Source organism: Empidonax traillii, unplaced genomic scaffold (assembly GCF_003031625.1).
Source record: "Empidonax traillii isolate 1590-97213 ecotype Southwest subspecies unplaced genomic scaffold, ASM303162v1 scaffold377:size560545, whole genome shotgun sequence".
Lineage (NCBI taxonomy): Eukaryota > Metazoa > Chordata > Aves > Passeriformes > Tyrannidae > Empidonax > Empidonax traillii.
Window position 1 is genome coordinate 239,842 of NW_020955570.1, and position 15,640 is coordinate 255,481.

Genomic DNA, 15,640 nt, shown 5'->3' on the forward strand with positions numbered 1-15,640 from the left:
TGTTGAGAGAAGAAACACTGTAGATGGAGAGCCATATAGTCAAAATGCCTATCCTCAGTTATCACTCAGTGACTGTGAGCCAGGATACTGAAGAGCAGTATGTATTCTTTATATTTTAATGTTTTTTAAAAAGGCGGCAGAAAACAGAAAGAAAGGTCTGGCTGACTTTTGGCAAAACAAGAAAGTAGAGGGTTAGCTGAAAGGTGGCTAGTACAGAGTTATAATTTAGACTAACCTGACACAGAGGCCATTTCCAAGTTTTGTAGTTGAACCGGAAGCGAGTCAGCCACCTTACTGCAAGGCCAGGACTTTTCAGCAAGCTGGAAAACAAGAGAAAGGATTCCTGTGAACATGGTACAGTTTCATATGGACAATATTCCTAAAATAACTCTGTCTGAAAAAGAAATAGCAGTTAAAGTTCTGGAAACCATGTTGTGCAAATCGGTTGTTTTTATGGGATTTCTGGAACTTACTGTTCCTGCTGAGACTGGAGGTGGGCAAAAGCAGATGGACTGTCTCTCAGAGATAATTTCTGCACCTGATAATAGAGCAGACTACTTAGGTCTGGTGGTTTGGTTTAGGCATAATCCAGGGAATCCAATCACTTGCAATTATTTTACTCCTGACCTTCTAATAATAGCTTCATGCTGATGCTTCAGATCTAAACTTCACCACACACCTAGCTGAGTAATTTCAACTCCAAAGCTTGTTTCCAAGTGTGGCTGCTTATTTTATCATACCACTTCATCCAGCCTATTATCACATGACTCTTGTTATTTTAAATTATTGAAAATTAAAGGACAATTTAGAGAGATTTAGTTACTGCTTGGACCTTTTTACCCCTTCCTTCAGAATTGACCTGGGCCCAAACACAGGCCCAAATCAAAGTTATCACTTCCTTTTGGGAGTGCTGTCAGTAAATTTAGTCCAGACAAGTGATGCCTGATGATGGTCACTGCTGCTTCACCCTCACTCAGAACGACAGCAGTAGTGGTCGGTGATTGGTAAATGCTGAGTGGGCTTCAGGAAGCGCACCCATCTTCATCCTCTTACAGAGTGCAGATTAGCTTCCTGCCAGCAAATTTTATCTCTTACTATGGAGTATAGAGAAACAAGCCTGGTGGTCATCATTTCCCCAGTCATTTACCTTCTACCTCACTGAAGAAGCTAAAATCCCAAGTAGGAGAGATGTCAGAAGAGAGCGGACTAAGCACTCAAGCAATGACTTCAGTCACAGTATCTTGAACAGAAGGGCTGAATGAAGAACACATTTAAATGACCACAGTATAAAAAACAGTAAAGCAGGATCACAGAGAGGTACAAGGCAGTGTCCCAGCCTTTACCCTGACTCTCACAACAGTTCTGTAAAAGCGAATGTTGTGCCCTGTGTTACAGGGCAAGAGTGAGGCTTTACATTCATGCAGATCAGATCAAATGACACAACTTCCCCCTGAAAGTACCTCTGACACAGAAAATTCTGGGTGCAACATTTTCTGCAAAGTAGGAGAAAAACTGTGCTTTAGTGCTGGGCTACAATGTAAATATTGCTCCTCTATGTAACTTAAAACCCATCGTGCAGAAGATTTACCATATATTCATACATACTATGTTACATTAAGCACATCCACAGGGAGAGTTATCCTGGGATAACTACAGTGGGATAATTATGCTGGTTAATTTTCCCATGTAGGCAAACCCTCAGAGCAGCTGTTAGTTGCACCAACACAGCACACACACTGCTGCTCCCGCAGCTGCAGCCCCTGCATGAGAGCGCTGTGTCTGGTGCCAAACCAGCTCCTTTCCCATACCAGCAACTGGGCTTTAAACCCTGATGGTCGCCTCACCACCATCACATATTTCTCCTTATGGTTTGCATCCCGTTCCCTCTACGCCAATCACAAACACTCACCCAGCCCACTGAGTCACGGTTCTCTGACAGTCACAACCAATGTGACGGGAAAGGGAAAACCTCGAGCTCTCAGCAGCAGCACTGGACCATGACACAGGGACTTGTGCTGTGTTCTGCAGAGGCAGCAAAATGCCCTTTGCCTGGGAACTTTGGTCAGATGGCAGTTTAAACGATGACTGTCCTTCTGGTGGTGACTCACCAGGGTAGTACAGCACAAAGTCAGATTTACAAGAATCAAGCTGTAAACCTGCTAAGTGGTCCCCTGACAGACTTAGAGAAGCACCTGTGAAGGTTAGGTGTCAAACACCCTACAAAACCCTCTGTCTTCTGCTCATCGCAACAGCTCTGTAAACCTGACCCTTGGATCATCTGGCCCTGAAGTGCCTGCTCAGACATGCTTCAACGTGTGGCTATCTCTGTCCATTTGGCTGTAAAATGAATGTCATGCACTCCAGCGGCACAAATCACATTGCGAACTCTTATTTTCCCTCTGGCCATCTCCAGTAAACTTGTGCAAAGTTCACCCTGATGTTCATAAAGCACAAGCTCAGCTGGGGACTGGGGTACAGCTCTACCTTTCTAGACAAACACGTTCGTTGTCTGAGCATCCCTCCCATTAGATTTAATCCTTAGCAAAGACGTAAATGAGACTTTTCAGAAACAAATTTGCAATACCTCATACACTAAAATGCTTCTTTGATGGTCTCTGAAGTAGCTGGATTAAAATGGTAGAAAACACTTTGAATTCAGATCCTCTGTATTCAATAGCCTCTAGTTTAGCACCATGAAAGGAAGAACAGATTTCTGTGGAGAGACTGAGAACTCAATCCAGAGCTCAGTGAAGTAAATTGGTTTTGGATTGGGTGTCAGATGGGATTTAAAAGTTACTAAATTCCTTTGGAGGCTACAACCTCCAAAGTTTTTGGTATTTTTTTTAGTTGCATTGCTAACATCTGGCTATCAGTGGAACAGGTCATGCACAGGCTACATGATTCTAATGAACGCCACAACGTGGCAGGGGAAAATTCAAACTTGTTTTCTTCAAGTTTGCTATTTAATGTATTTACTCTGCCTTTTGGAAAAGGGATATTAAGACTTTATTAAACTGTATTGCAAATGATCAGCTACCAAATTTTTAAAATGTCTTTCTTCAGAATAGTTAAAAAATGTCTTTCCTATTAGTTTAATCTCTGGACAGATAAACGCCTCTTTATCTCCCAAATCAACCTAACGTTTAAATGAGAGCCTTATTTCCTTCCTGTGTAACACAAGCTAAAAAAATTTACTCCAAATATATGAGTAAAATAATTTAGTCAGACAGAAAAGACATTCCATCACTTGTTTTTTTACCTGCAAAAACTTCTATTTTTTTTAGACAGGTTTTTGCTTAGACCCCGATGCAGGATAGCTGAGCAGCAAAAGCTGAGCTTTAACACCCACGCACAGCCCCTACTCCCACAGGGCCAAGGAAGGAGGCACCAAAGGGGTGAGGGCTTTGGCACTGAAAAAGGAAGAAATGTGACTTCATCCTCCTGCTCCCTTAGTAGCTCTGGTTGGAGAGGGAAGCTGTTTCAACGGCAGAGCTCTGTCTGGAGAGATAGTCCTGAGGATAAATTAACCCCAGGACATGCTGAACACTTTTCGAGCAATGCTGGCAATGGTATGTGGATGGGAATTCCCAAGAGAAATCCCCACACTGCTGGAAATGTAACAGATGATTCAAAAACATCCTCCTCTAATGGCAGTACTTCAGGGTGTTGTTTCTACTCAGCTGAAGATCCTTGGCTATTGGAAAAAGACCCAACACTGAGCCCATTATCCCTGTATTTTAGGTTGCCTTCTGCTGCTGAGTTTCATTTTGTTTCCTTTAACTTTTCTAGTTAGCTTATCCTGTAAATATAGTTATGCATAGGACAGAAAAATTACTCACTTAGGTCTCCTGTGTTGAAGAGCTAGGGTAGAGGAATGCTTCAGCATATTGAAATGCCCCCAGAAATCTGTAGCCTGATCCCTTTTCTGGCACAGAGGCTGCTGGAGAGAGTAGATCGCGTCCAATCTCATTTTTAAAGACACTGCAGCTTCAAGTCAGATCGTGGTATTGCCAGAAAGCTTAAAGAATTTAATATCCCCCCTGCACCTACGACTATTGAGGAGATTACTGATAACAAGTTGGAGCTGTTGCATATATTTCTGCTTGTAATGAAGTGAAGAGGCCCTTCCTGAAGGGACAGGGTATCGAGACCTGGACTGCTGCAAAAAACTGTCAAGGGAGCTCCTTAAACAACCCTTTTCCCTTCTTTTCCTTTCTTTGCTCATACACCCGTTTCTGCACCATTTCTGTGCATAAATTCAGCACATAACCTTTGTGGGTGGGTGTTCAGTGACTCAAGCTCCTGGGAGGAAGCTCATCCCAGCTCCCTTGTGAGGCTTCCCACACCTAGAGAGGTTCTTTCACTGCTCCTGCCAGAAAGACGGGAAAGGCCGCCCAGCCCTCCTGCTCACAGCCTGCTGCTGCTGGCCATGGCTGCTCCTGGGAAGCTGCAGGGAGGGCATAAATGAAGGGGAGCAAATTCTTCTGCAGGTAAGTGGAGTACCCAAATTCGAAGCAATGGCCAAACTCCCCTAAAAATTGTCCTGTGGAGGCAAGGGGCTGACCAGGGGCCAGGAAGGGTGTTGCGCTCAGGCTCATCTGTGCTGTTTTCTTGCAGATGATTGCAAAATCCATCAGGTATTTAATCTGTTTCCCAGCACAAAAACTTGTCAGGATGTGCTGTCCCAAAACACACACTAACCATCTATCTGCTTTTGATTAGAAACCTTCTGTCATGAAGAAACAGAAGAGAGATTCTGCAACATGAGCACAGCAGTGCTCCCTGTTGCTTCTGGGAAGGGAGAAAATACCTTTGCTCTTTTGATCAAAGTTACATTTGTCTACCTTATTAAACCAGAAAATATTAGGATGAGAGAGAAACCTCACCTTCCTTGGTGCACAACACACAAGGACAGGGTTTTTTATTCACCAGTCAAGGCATTTCTGAAATGGCATGGGTAGAGATTAAGGCAAAGCTGAGATGAAAGGGTGGGGATAGACAAAAATGTCTCGATTTCCAAATAATTCCTGCATACTTTGCCTGAATCCCTTAAGCTCCCTGGTGCTGCTGATATCCATCTGCAGGATGGGAGTAAGTGGATACAGAATTTGCAAGCTGCTGTAAAGACGCACACATTGAGATCGCACTGAATCCTGTTGCCGTGGGGTCAGGTAAGCATAAGTATGTAAGTACACTTGCTCTAAGTGCAGCTTTCTCTACAGAAGCACTAGGCACAACTTCCCTCAAATAATATCAGAGAGAAATCCTTTTAGGAAGAGCAAGTGCAAATGTGGGAACTGTCTTGAGTCTATAACCTAAATAAACACTGCCAAAGAAATCCAAGCTCCAGAGTTCACACTTCACCATGAAAAATTTTGGCTGCTGTCATCACAGACACTTACCCCTCTCCCTTGGGTACCCTACACAGCAAAGACTAAGGCAATGTGTCACATTCCTAGACCAGATTTTTAGGCAATGTTTATTTTTATACCTTCTGGAAAAAGTAGACAAAAGAATATGAAAACAATGTTCCTCTTCCACAATGACTGTATATATGGTTGCTCTTAAGTATTTTCTGCCGCCATGGCATGAAAGTCTGTATGTGCTAGGAGAACATACTTCAAATCCTCCCTGCATGGCAAACATCACATTCCATTTTGCAGCACTGAAGTTGCTTCGCTGGGCAATCCATGGTGCGAAGAGGAGACCTGATATTTTTTGTCTCTTTAGCGTAGATATCAATATACAAGTAATAGGAATGCTAGGCAATAAGGAGTCAGAAACTACAAGGGTGACACCCTCAAGCAGGATCCAAACAGGCATCTCAGATATAGGCAGCATTTCCTGTCAGTTTTCTAAACTTTGTGAAATATGAAAATGTCTGCAGTGATCTTAGGTATCCTTAAAAATGTGCTTGTTTTCCAGAGGTTATTTCCCACCCATTGGTGATAAAACTCACATAGGCACTGAATAAACCCCAACCTGGGATATCCCATGACCCTGGCACATCTAAAAATCCTGTCATAAAACCTGAGGCTGGCTGAGTGGGGTGGGATGGGGAGATGTATCCTCAAGAGCCATAAGTGTCCTCAGCCTGCTTTCATGAGGTATGAGCTTCATGCCTCACACTGAGGACTCTGGTTCCTAATAAGGAAGAACCTTCAGTATTTCATGGGCTGATGTCTCTCTCATCCCCAGTCACTCTCCCTGTTCCGCAGTGCGAGGGATGAGGTGTGTGTAGGCGGTGGGAGGCTACGGGGAAGCCTGATGTTTCTCCCTCAGCTGGTGTGAGGAAAGCCTCACTCCTTGTCATGAAACGTGCAGAATGTATATCTTTCAGATATGTACCCTCTGCCAAACTTCAAAAGCCATGGCTGGCAGTGGGGGGCCCTGACAGACATGAGCACCATAACTGCACGTGCCTCGTTTCCTGCCTTAGAAAGACAGAAAGAAAATCCAACTCTGTTAAAAAAAAGAACAACAAAAAAACCAAAAACCAGCTTCAGAGGCATTAGAGGCATTGGAGGCTGCAGCTCCATTGGCAGATGCTCACCAGCACCAGCCCTGCTGCCTGCGCCACTCGCACCCCTGCCTTTGGCATCGCCAGCTGTGGGGCTCACAGCCCCATCTGGTCATGATGGGGCATTGACGCCTGCCTGCGATGGCACTGATGTGGCCAATCCAGGCCTTGAACCCAGCCAGGCCTTGCAGGAAATGGGAATTTCTGGTCTGGTGGGTGGTGGTGGTGGTCAAGGACCAGTAAGCCCAGATGTGCTGTTCTTGTTGCCCAGTCAATCGTAACTCTACAAAACCTGTATCCTGAAACAATCATAGAATCATAGAATCACAGAATCAGCTGGGTTGGAAAGGACCTCTGAGATCATCAAGTCCAACCCTTGATCCAACACCACCGTGGTTATTAGACCATGGCACTAAGTGTCACATTCAGTTCCACCTTAAAAACCTCCAGGGATGGAGAATCCACCACTTCCCTGGGCAGCCCACTCCAGTGCCTGATTACTCTCTCTGAAAAAAATTTCTTCCTAATATTCAACGTAAACCTCCCCTGGAAGAGCTTAAGACCACGCCCTCTTGTCTTAGTGATAGCTGGCTGGGAGAAGAGACAAACCTCCATCTGGCTACAACCTCCTGTCAGGGAGTTGTAGAGAGTGATGAGGTCTCCCCTGAGCCTTCTCTTCTCCAGGCTAAACAACCCCAGCTCCCTCAGCCTCTCCTCACAGGATTTGTGCTTGAGTTCCTTCACCAGCCTCATTGCTCTTCTCTGGACCTGCTCCAGCACCTCAATATCCTTCCTGAACTAAGGGGGCCAGAACTGGACACTGCACTCCAGGTGTGGCCTCACCAGCGCTGAGTACAGGAAAAGAATCCCTTCCCTGGTCCTGCTGGCCACACTGTTCCTGATCCAGGCCAGGATGCCATTGGCCTTCTTGGCCACCTGGGCACACTGCTGGCTCATGTTCAGCCTCCTGTCGATCCAAACTCCCAGGTCCCTTTCTGCCTGGCTGCTCTCCAGCCACTCAGTGCCCAGCCTGTAGCACTGCAGGGGGTTGTTGTGGCCAAAGTGCAGGACCCGGCACTTGGTCTTGTTGAACCTCATCCCATTGGAATCAGCCCAACTCTCCAGTCTGTCCAGGTCCCTCTGAAAAGCCCTCCTGCCTTCCAGCTGATCAACACTCCTCCCCAGCTTAATGTCATCTGCAAATTTACTAATGGTGGACTCAATCCCCTAATATAGATCATCAATAAAGATATTAAACAGGGCTTGGCCCAACACTGATCCCTGGGGGACACCACTAGTGACCGGCCACCAACTGGATGCAGCCCCATTCATCACACTTTGAGCCTGGCCCTCCAGCCAGTTCTTAACTCAGCACAAAGTGCCCCTGTCCAAGCCGTGGGCTGCCAATTTTTCCAGGAGTGTGCTGTGGGTGAAACGGAAGCGGGTTTTATATGGCTGATTTTATCCTAATTAAAAAGAAATACTACCACCTTGCTCCCACTGTTTCAATACCAGTGCTATGGAGGACAATGCAAAAGGGGCCTGTGACCCTGTTTTCTTCAGGCCTTCCAGTTCAGCTCTCCCTCACCAGGTCCATGGACCTATCCTATGCGGCCCCAAGGCAGCAGAGAGGAGAGAGGAAAGAAGGGAGGGGAAAGGAGGGAAAGGGAGGGGAAGGGAGGGGAGGAGAACGCTCGGCCAACAAACCACGTTGAGCTTGCAGAGCCGTGCAGGGCGGGAGCGGGATCAGGCCTGGCTGCCAGGCATTGCCAGGCAACTACGTAAATAGGCAGGACAACATTTCGACACCAGGCGTGTCCGTTCCCAGTGTTTACCCCAACCTCTCCTGATTGAAAAAAAAAAAAAAAAAAAAAAAAAAAAAAAAAAAAAAAAAAAAAAAAAAAAAAAGGAAACAAAAAACCCAACAAAAACTCCAAACAAACTGCAGCGAAATGGCTGAAACATGTTGTAACCATATGTGAAACTCGGGCTATCATCAGAGGAGAGAGGGGGAGAGAGCGAGGGAGACAGCAATTTGAGGGGGGAGAAAAGCCCCACCGGGAGCCAGAAGTGGGTCAGCAGCTAATTACAAACAGGGGCCGAGAAAGGCGGCACCTCTGACACTTCTTACCTTGTGGGTGAGGGAGGGTCGCTCTGAGCTGACCGAGGGAAGCGGGAGGGCCGGCGTTGCCTCCTGCGCTCCCCGCCGCTCTCCGGGCGTGCCCCGGTCTCCTTCCTCAGCCGACCGGGTGTGTTTTTTTTTTTTTTTTCCCCCTCCTTTTACGACACCCTCCCTGCCTCTCCCAGGTAAGCGGCAGAACTGGCTCTGCAGCAGGAAGTGGAAGAGGCATGCACGGCACAACGTGGCGGCAGGGATGGGAGAGCCTCTCTGAGGGAGTGACACTTTAAAGCTCAAAACCCTCTGGAAATGCCTGCGTGCAGCCCTCTCCCTCTCTCGTGGGAAACCGGGCTGCTTCTGCGTGAGCCCCGCAGATAAGTTACTGTAGGGGAAACCCGGTGTGATTCCTTAAACGGTGTGCCTCTCCGGGAAAGTCATCCTTTGCTTTCAGCCCTCGGTCTCTTGGTGTCAATGCCAAATGTTAAAGCAACTGTGATTCAGACTACTGGAGACAATCACATGATGGGTGCAATAACTATATAAAGAACAGGAAAAAGAAAAAAAAAAAGAATTTGTCGTCTGGTTCTTTCTTTTAGGTTAGACTTCCACTTTTCTCTCTGCATTCTCAAGGAGCAGAAACTCGCTTTTCCTAAGAGCTGGAACTCTTCTGTATTCTCACGGTTCCTGAAAGCCGAGTAGTGCTGGCACTGCTGGCACGGTGCACTGGGGTTCCAAGAGCCCCGCTAAGCCACACCAGCTCTTCATCGGCGCAGTGCCAGGCTCCGCAGCAGCAATCCCTGGTGCACCCACTGTACACAGCTGCGCATGCCAGCCCACACCGCTTTCCTGACCCCACACTCAGCACATCTCCCTGCCAAGGAGCTCTTCCTGATCTCCAGGCTCATTTTCTTAGTTTAACCCTAAAAGGAATTTCACTTAGCTACAACTTGTGCATGGTTCTTCATCCTCCAAAGTGAGAATGGGCTGCCACCACATGCTGCCTCAATGCCTGACAGGTCTGCCTGTGCACACAGGGACATCTAAACCATCCCCCAAGCCCCTCGCTCTTAGCAGTGCCACCGCTGCTCCTTCCTGTAGCACTGGGGGCAGAGATAGGAGACACCTGCCTGGCATTCCTTCCCTCTGGAAGGGCGCTCTCTGTGTGCCCACTGCTCTGCCAGCCCCTTTTTATGGCCCGGAGGTGAAGGTGTGACCCAGGCACTTGTTTCCTCTCACTAGGGAAAGACTGACCACATTTTTGGAGGGAAAACTCAAGCAGCTGGGAGCAGCATGTGACCCCAAGCTAACTATGACTGTATCAATGGCAGTGCAGTGACACCCTGCAACCTGAACTTACCTTTCCTCCCTGAGAAACTCCATGCCACCCTGTACCTGCGACTGGCCATCCTGATTCCCTCCTTCCCTCCCTCCTCTCTCCTCTGCCAAGGCATAGGTAAGCAGGACACTAGGTCTTCCTTTTAGAGCATCCCAAAGTTGTCCTTTGCCACCAGAATTTACAAGCAGTCCCTGCTGGTCTCAGCCAGACCCAGATGTGATGGGCAGTAGATGCTTATGACTGAAGTGACTGCATTACAACCACAATTGTTGGAGTCAGCTGAAAGTCTAATCTCTCTGGCTTGATCTCAAGTGTGGTGGCTCCACTGCACAGTTGTTTTCACCATGACATCCATCATTTTCATCAGAGCTTCCTGAGCCCTGAGTTGTACCACGCTGGGCTTGGGTGGCTGCCTCTCTCTCCAGCCTTCCCACCATCCTCCTGCCTGGGAGCAGTGATTGCTCTGCTGCCACCTGTGTGCCACAGTGGTAAGGGTGGCAAGGGGCCCATGGCCACATATGAGACAAAATCAGGGCCTTGGTGAATGTAGACAGGATGAGAACAGAGAGGGAAAGTTGCTCTGAGGAGTGCCTGACCTTCCTGGGGCTTGTGTGAAGGATATATGTAGTGTTTGCAGTGCCCCCCAGGGAATGCAGGCAGCTATGGCTGGACACTGGGTAGGGAGAATCTCCCCCAAGGACGTTGTATCAGTACCCACCTTTGTGGGGTTTCTTCGTAAAGGGCTCTGCTGTGCAGCCACCTAACACCTCTCCCTGCTCACAGTGGAGTGGCCTCCCTTACCAACAATGGCTATGCACTATCTTCAGTTCCCTGCTAATCATAGCCTGGACATGGGTCTGTAACACCCAACAAACAAGAGTGTCCATCCTGTAGGCAGCTGCTAGTTGGCCAGGGGAGGGAAGGCTGTGGCTGTGAGTTCTGTCCCTTGTGTGAGCACTTCCAGGTCCAGAAATCTAGAAACCTAATGGTGTCTGCAGCTGCAGGCAAAGGACCAGTCTCTGTCCCCTCTTTTAGTTGCCAATCCCCAGAAAACAGCTGGTACTTAGAGCAGTTTCCTCTCACTTGAACTTTATGTATTTTATTAACTGCCTGAGAAAAAATAGAGAGAAAAGCTTGAAAATCACACTGTTAACGGCACTGTCTGCTGAGTGGGTTTCAAAGCAGAGTTGAGACCCAGCCCAAATATAAGTACTCTCCCACAAAGATGTAGAAACTGCTGTCAATTAACTTGTTTTGGGATTAGGAAACTTGGAGAACAGATATCTGAGTTTATTTCAGTGTTTTTCAAAGACTCCTTCCCTTATCCCCCAAACTAAGGCCATCCTAATTGCTTTCTGAAGGCCTCTTTTATATTTCTGAAGTCTTCCTACTGACTTCACTGAAAACCAGATCAAACTCTGAACTCTCTAAAGTTATTATATCATCTGTACATTGTTTACAAGCAGAACATGATGTGTCATGTTGGGCCTGTCATAGAAAGTACAGATTAGTATTCAGGTGTAAGATGAGTGTTTTCATTGGCAAGGCAACTAATGTGGAGCTTTTTTTTTTTTTTTAAGAAGTGGTTCCTAATCCTTCAGGAGTTGTAACGTTTCTTTTTCCACTAGGGAGACAATGTTGGTATCGAGTGCTGCTTTTTATATGTCCTACCATATCTCTATATTCAGGGAACTAAATCTTAATCCAAATGATTAACTGTTCAAATAAAGCACTGTCATGTTGCTCTCCTTTTAACATTGGTGCTGCAAACTAACCTGGAGACACTGCAATGAGCCTTTAATCCCCTCTGCCTCAGCATAATGCACATGATGGTCTTGCTCTGGTTCCCTGCATTTGGCCTGCCCCTCGCTGCTTTTGCACTGTGAGGAAAAACATGGCTTTCTTCTGTTTCTCCCTGTTTACATTGCTAGGCACATGCCTACAAAAATATTTTCCACTTATTTTATTTTAAGGCTCTTGCTTTGGCATTTTTCAGTCACACCCTGGAGAGACACCTGAAAGAGAAGAAAACATTACCTGGATGTTAACTTGTGCAGTGCTTCTAATTAAATCCTGCATAATGACAAAATCCCTTCCTGCCATTTGTTAAGATTTTCCCCACAGCATTATGCATCCTCTTAATTAAGAGCAGAACCTAAGTAATACCTGTTTTATTCCCTCTTGCTTCCAATTAGTCATCCATTGATCATTACCCACTCAACATTTGACAATTAAAGAGCCCCCAGTCTCTGCAGGACCGGGATGTGTAGTCCTTCAGAAGTGACACATCTAGATTAACGTGAGGAGAGCTGCACTGCTGAGTAATGGGGCAGGACGTGGGGGAAGGGGGAGGAGAAGGCCACCCAAGTGGAACAAAAAACGTGTAACATATGCAAATGTTCAATATGTGGTATGCGTTTTATACACTGTACGTATCTGAAGTCATATACAAAGCTCAGCTGGTGGCCGCACTGCTTTTGGGAGGCCTGAGAATTTGAGGGAACACTTGAACTCTCATATAATCCAATGTACCTAGTCCTCTGTCTTTAAGATACAAAGCTATTCCCCATGTGGCTCCTTGCCTCTGCTTTTTTTTAGGAGAGCAGGAGTTAGAATCTGCTTCTCTGTTGCCATTGGGACTGCAGGCTGTACCAACACAGCCCCCACCAAGTCAGGCTCTCTAAGACCCAGCAGCAGCCACGTGCAGTCATGCCTGAGCCAGGAGCATGGCAGCTCGGGGTGTCAAAGAGGCCTCCAGGGAAGCTGCAGGCTTCATTGCCACTCTCTCCTGGAAGCCTGACCCACGAGCAGGGGTGGCCCTGGCCCTGCGCAGTTCCAGGAGCTGGGACCACTTCAGGTCTTTTCCAACACTAGGAACCCTTTCCATATGAATAGCATCTTCTAGCTAGGGAAATCCAGCAGCCTAGTGGGTCTGGGAGGCAGCCCAAAGCCTGAGCTGCAGCAGTGAGTAAAGCACAGGGGATTCCACAGCTTATGGACAAGCCTCTGGCATGAGGCTGAGCCCCAACAGTCAGAATTCTTTTTTCTTTTTCCAGATTAAAATCCAACCATTACAGGGCTCAGGAATTTTCTGTGAAGCTGTGACAATAAGTAGCTGAGCAAACTTCACAAGGCTCTGGGTGCGGGAACTCAGCAACAAATGCTGATGCACAAAAAAGCAAACCAGAGCCCTTGGCAAGCTCTAGCCTGGCTGCAGAGGAAGGAGGATAATCTCATTTCTTTGCTCTTTGCCCTTTTAGCTATTCACAGGGCTTAATGCCGAGTTATTCCCAACAATGAGCCAAACAATCAAACTTCCATCTGGCCTGGTCATGCAGATGCAACACGTACCCTCCAGTCACAGGCCACACCAGTCCTGTGAATTTTTTTCTGTCTTGAACATACACTATTTACCCCTACCCTGTGACAGAGAAGATATTTACATCAGGTAACAGAAAATGCAGTTCATGCTTCTCAGCCTGCTCTAATCTAATCACCCAAATCCCTGGGCACAACGAAGCACAGGCGCTATGAGCACAGCTGGTGCTGCGAACACAGCTGGTGCTGCAACCTTTGGCTCTCTCTCTCCATGACACGAAGCAGTGCCTATCAGCTAATGACCTGTTTTTCCTGGGAGGGCAGTTCTTTCAGCCCTCCTGCGTATGCATGCCGCAGGTGCCAAACTGTAGCCATGCCCTTGGGAGAAATGTTTTCTCTCCCTGACTTTGAAATCAGCTGCAGGTTGCTCTTCGCAGTAGCCAGGGACACAGAGCATCACTGGGACATGGCAGCAGCCCTTGCTGCTACCAGTTCTCTCCTGGAAATATGGATTGTAACTAATCATGTAGTGGGAACCATCACAAAAAAAAAAAAAAAAAAAAAAAAAAAAAAAAAAAAAAAAAAAAAAAAAAAAAAAAAAAAAAAAAAAAAAAAAAAAAAAAAAAAAAAAAAAAAAAAAAGAAAAAAAGAAAAAAAGAAAAAAAGAAAAAAAAGAAAAATAGAGAAGCTCTTTTGCTGTTAACACCATTCTGTCCTCTAATCTACTCATGTCCTGGTCTTACATTTTTGTTAAGCATTCGGCTGCAAGGGAAGACAAGGAGATGGATTGATGTTTTGTAATGTTTTTATGTGTGAATTTTCTTTCAAGATACAGATAAATGCACGCACTCACACACACACACACACACACACACACACAAGAAGAGTGTCTGTATTACAAGTCAATAGAAAATATCTCACAGACTTAAGTGAAGCCAGCATTTCCCCTCTAACATTCAAAATGAACTTCAGCAACCTAGTTTTAGCTGTAAGTTCTCCTGAGAAATTTAGAAGCATCGAGAGGGAGGCACTAGCACTCTGCTCCCGTAGCAATCCTGGCAAGGGGCCTCTTTTCCTTTTCTGTTGAAAGGACACAGGTTCTGGCTTGGTCTGTGCAGGAAAATTTGAAACTAAAGTGCCCTCTTCTTCAGTTAAGATGGCAGAGAATGCTGCTCCAGTCGACAGGAGTCTCCTCAGTGATAAAATATCCCCGTATATGAGTCACAGGAAATTATAATCACTGTTTTCCAAGACTGCAGAACACAATGAGATTTCTGAGCTACAAACAGACTTCAATTATTCTTGAAAGACAGACAGACCCTCAAACTGACAAGACTGGAGAAAATAAATATCCTTTTGTTTGCACTGCTGGTGGTAATTTCCCATTAGACAGGAAAAGACTTCTTTGATGAATGAATATTGTCTACACTTTAGAAGAGGAGCTACTGTATATCTCCTAATAGCTCTTGCATGCTTGGGCTCAGCCTCGTGTGAGGCTCTTAAACCTCTTGGGTACAATATGGTTGCATTCATTAATGTACTGCATTTTTATTGCAGAGCTTGAGAAAAGGATGGTGCATATTAAAATAAATCTGAGCAACTTTCTACTCACCTTGAAGTTACGTGGCAAGGTCAAGTACATTTACAATCTGCCTTCTTGATCTGCAGGTAGTCCTTTCCAGTCTAGAGGCTTCAGGAGAAACACTCACACTGGAGACAGATTTTCCATTTGTGATTATTCTTGTAATTTTAGCAGTTAATCACTTTTCTGTTTTGTATTGACTTTGTTTGTTCTACAATGGTAATTAAATCAAAACCAGAGCATCACATAGAACTAAGTCGAGCACTGTTTACATAAGCCAAAGAATACTGTGTTAGTGCCTTTGACAAATGTTGGTCTTTTTCAAAGACCACCAAGTCTCACATCATTTCCTTCCCACGGAAATATAGTAATAATTGTAGTAGCTGTCCCTTTGGCGGCAGTGTTGCATTTCTGCCTGCCATTTTTCTTGGGGATGGTGTTGAATTAAACTTGGCCTAGAGATGCCTGTGTCACCCCACGGAGTCCTTTCAGCTGCTGGGAGGTCTTCTGAAAGACCTCTTCTGGAACTTCACCACCTCACTGTGGATCAGCTGGGAGTCAGGTGGGCAGTGGGTGGGAGCATTTGGCCACTTGTATTTATCTGGATGGAATTTATTAGCCTTGCATTAAAAAATTATTGGAGGGAACAGGAAATTCTTAGTCTCATAAATTCAACTTTACAGTCACCACACAGCTATTTGTGGTGTATACACAGTGTTCAGAAAAGGCTTTTATTAATTTATAGCAAAAATGCTAACAACCTTG

General features: G+C 46.0%; 1 protein-coding gene across 1 annotated transcript in view; it reads right to left on the reverse strand.

Moving 5' to 3' along the window:
* TRAF3IP2 (TRAF3 interacting protein 2) overlaps positions 1-8,906 on the reverse strand; it is a 26,785-nt gene extending 17,879 nt beyond the window's left edge. Inside the window, 3 exon segments of the mRNA XM_027893039.1 lie at positions 236-320; positions 8,652-8,780; positions 8,782-8,906. Coding sequence (XP_027748840.1) covers positions 236-320; positions 8,652-8,780; positions 8,782-8,871 — 304 coding nt within the window. The 5' untranslated portion in view covers positions 8,872-8,906.
* Positions 8,907-15,640: the final 6,734 nt, after the last annotated feature.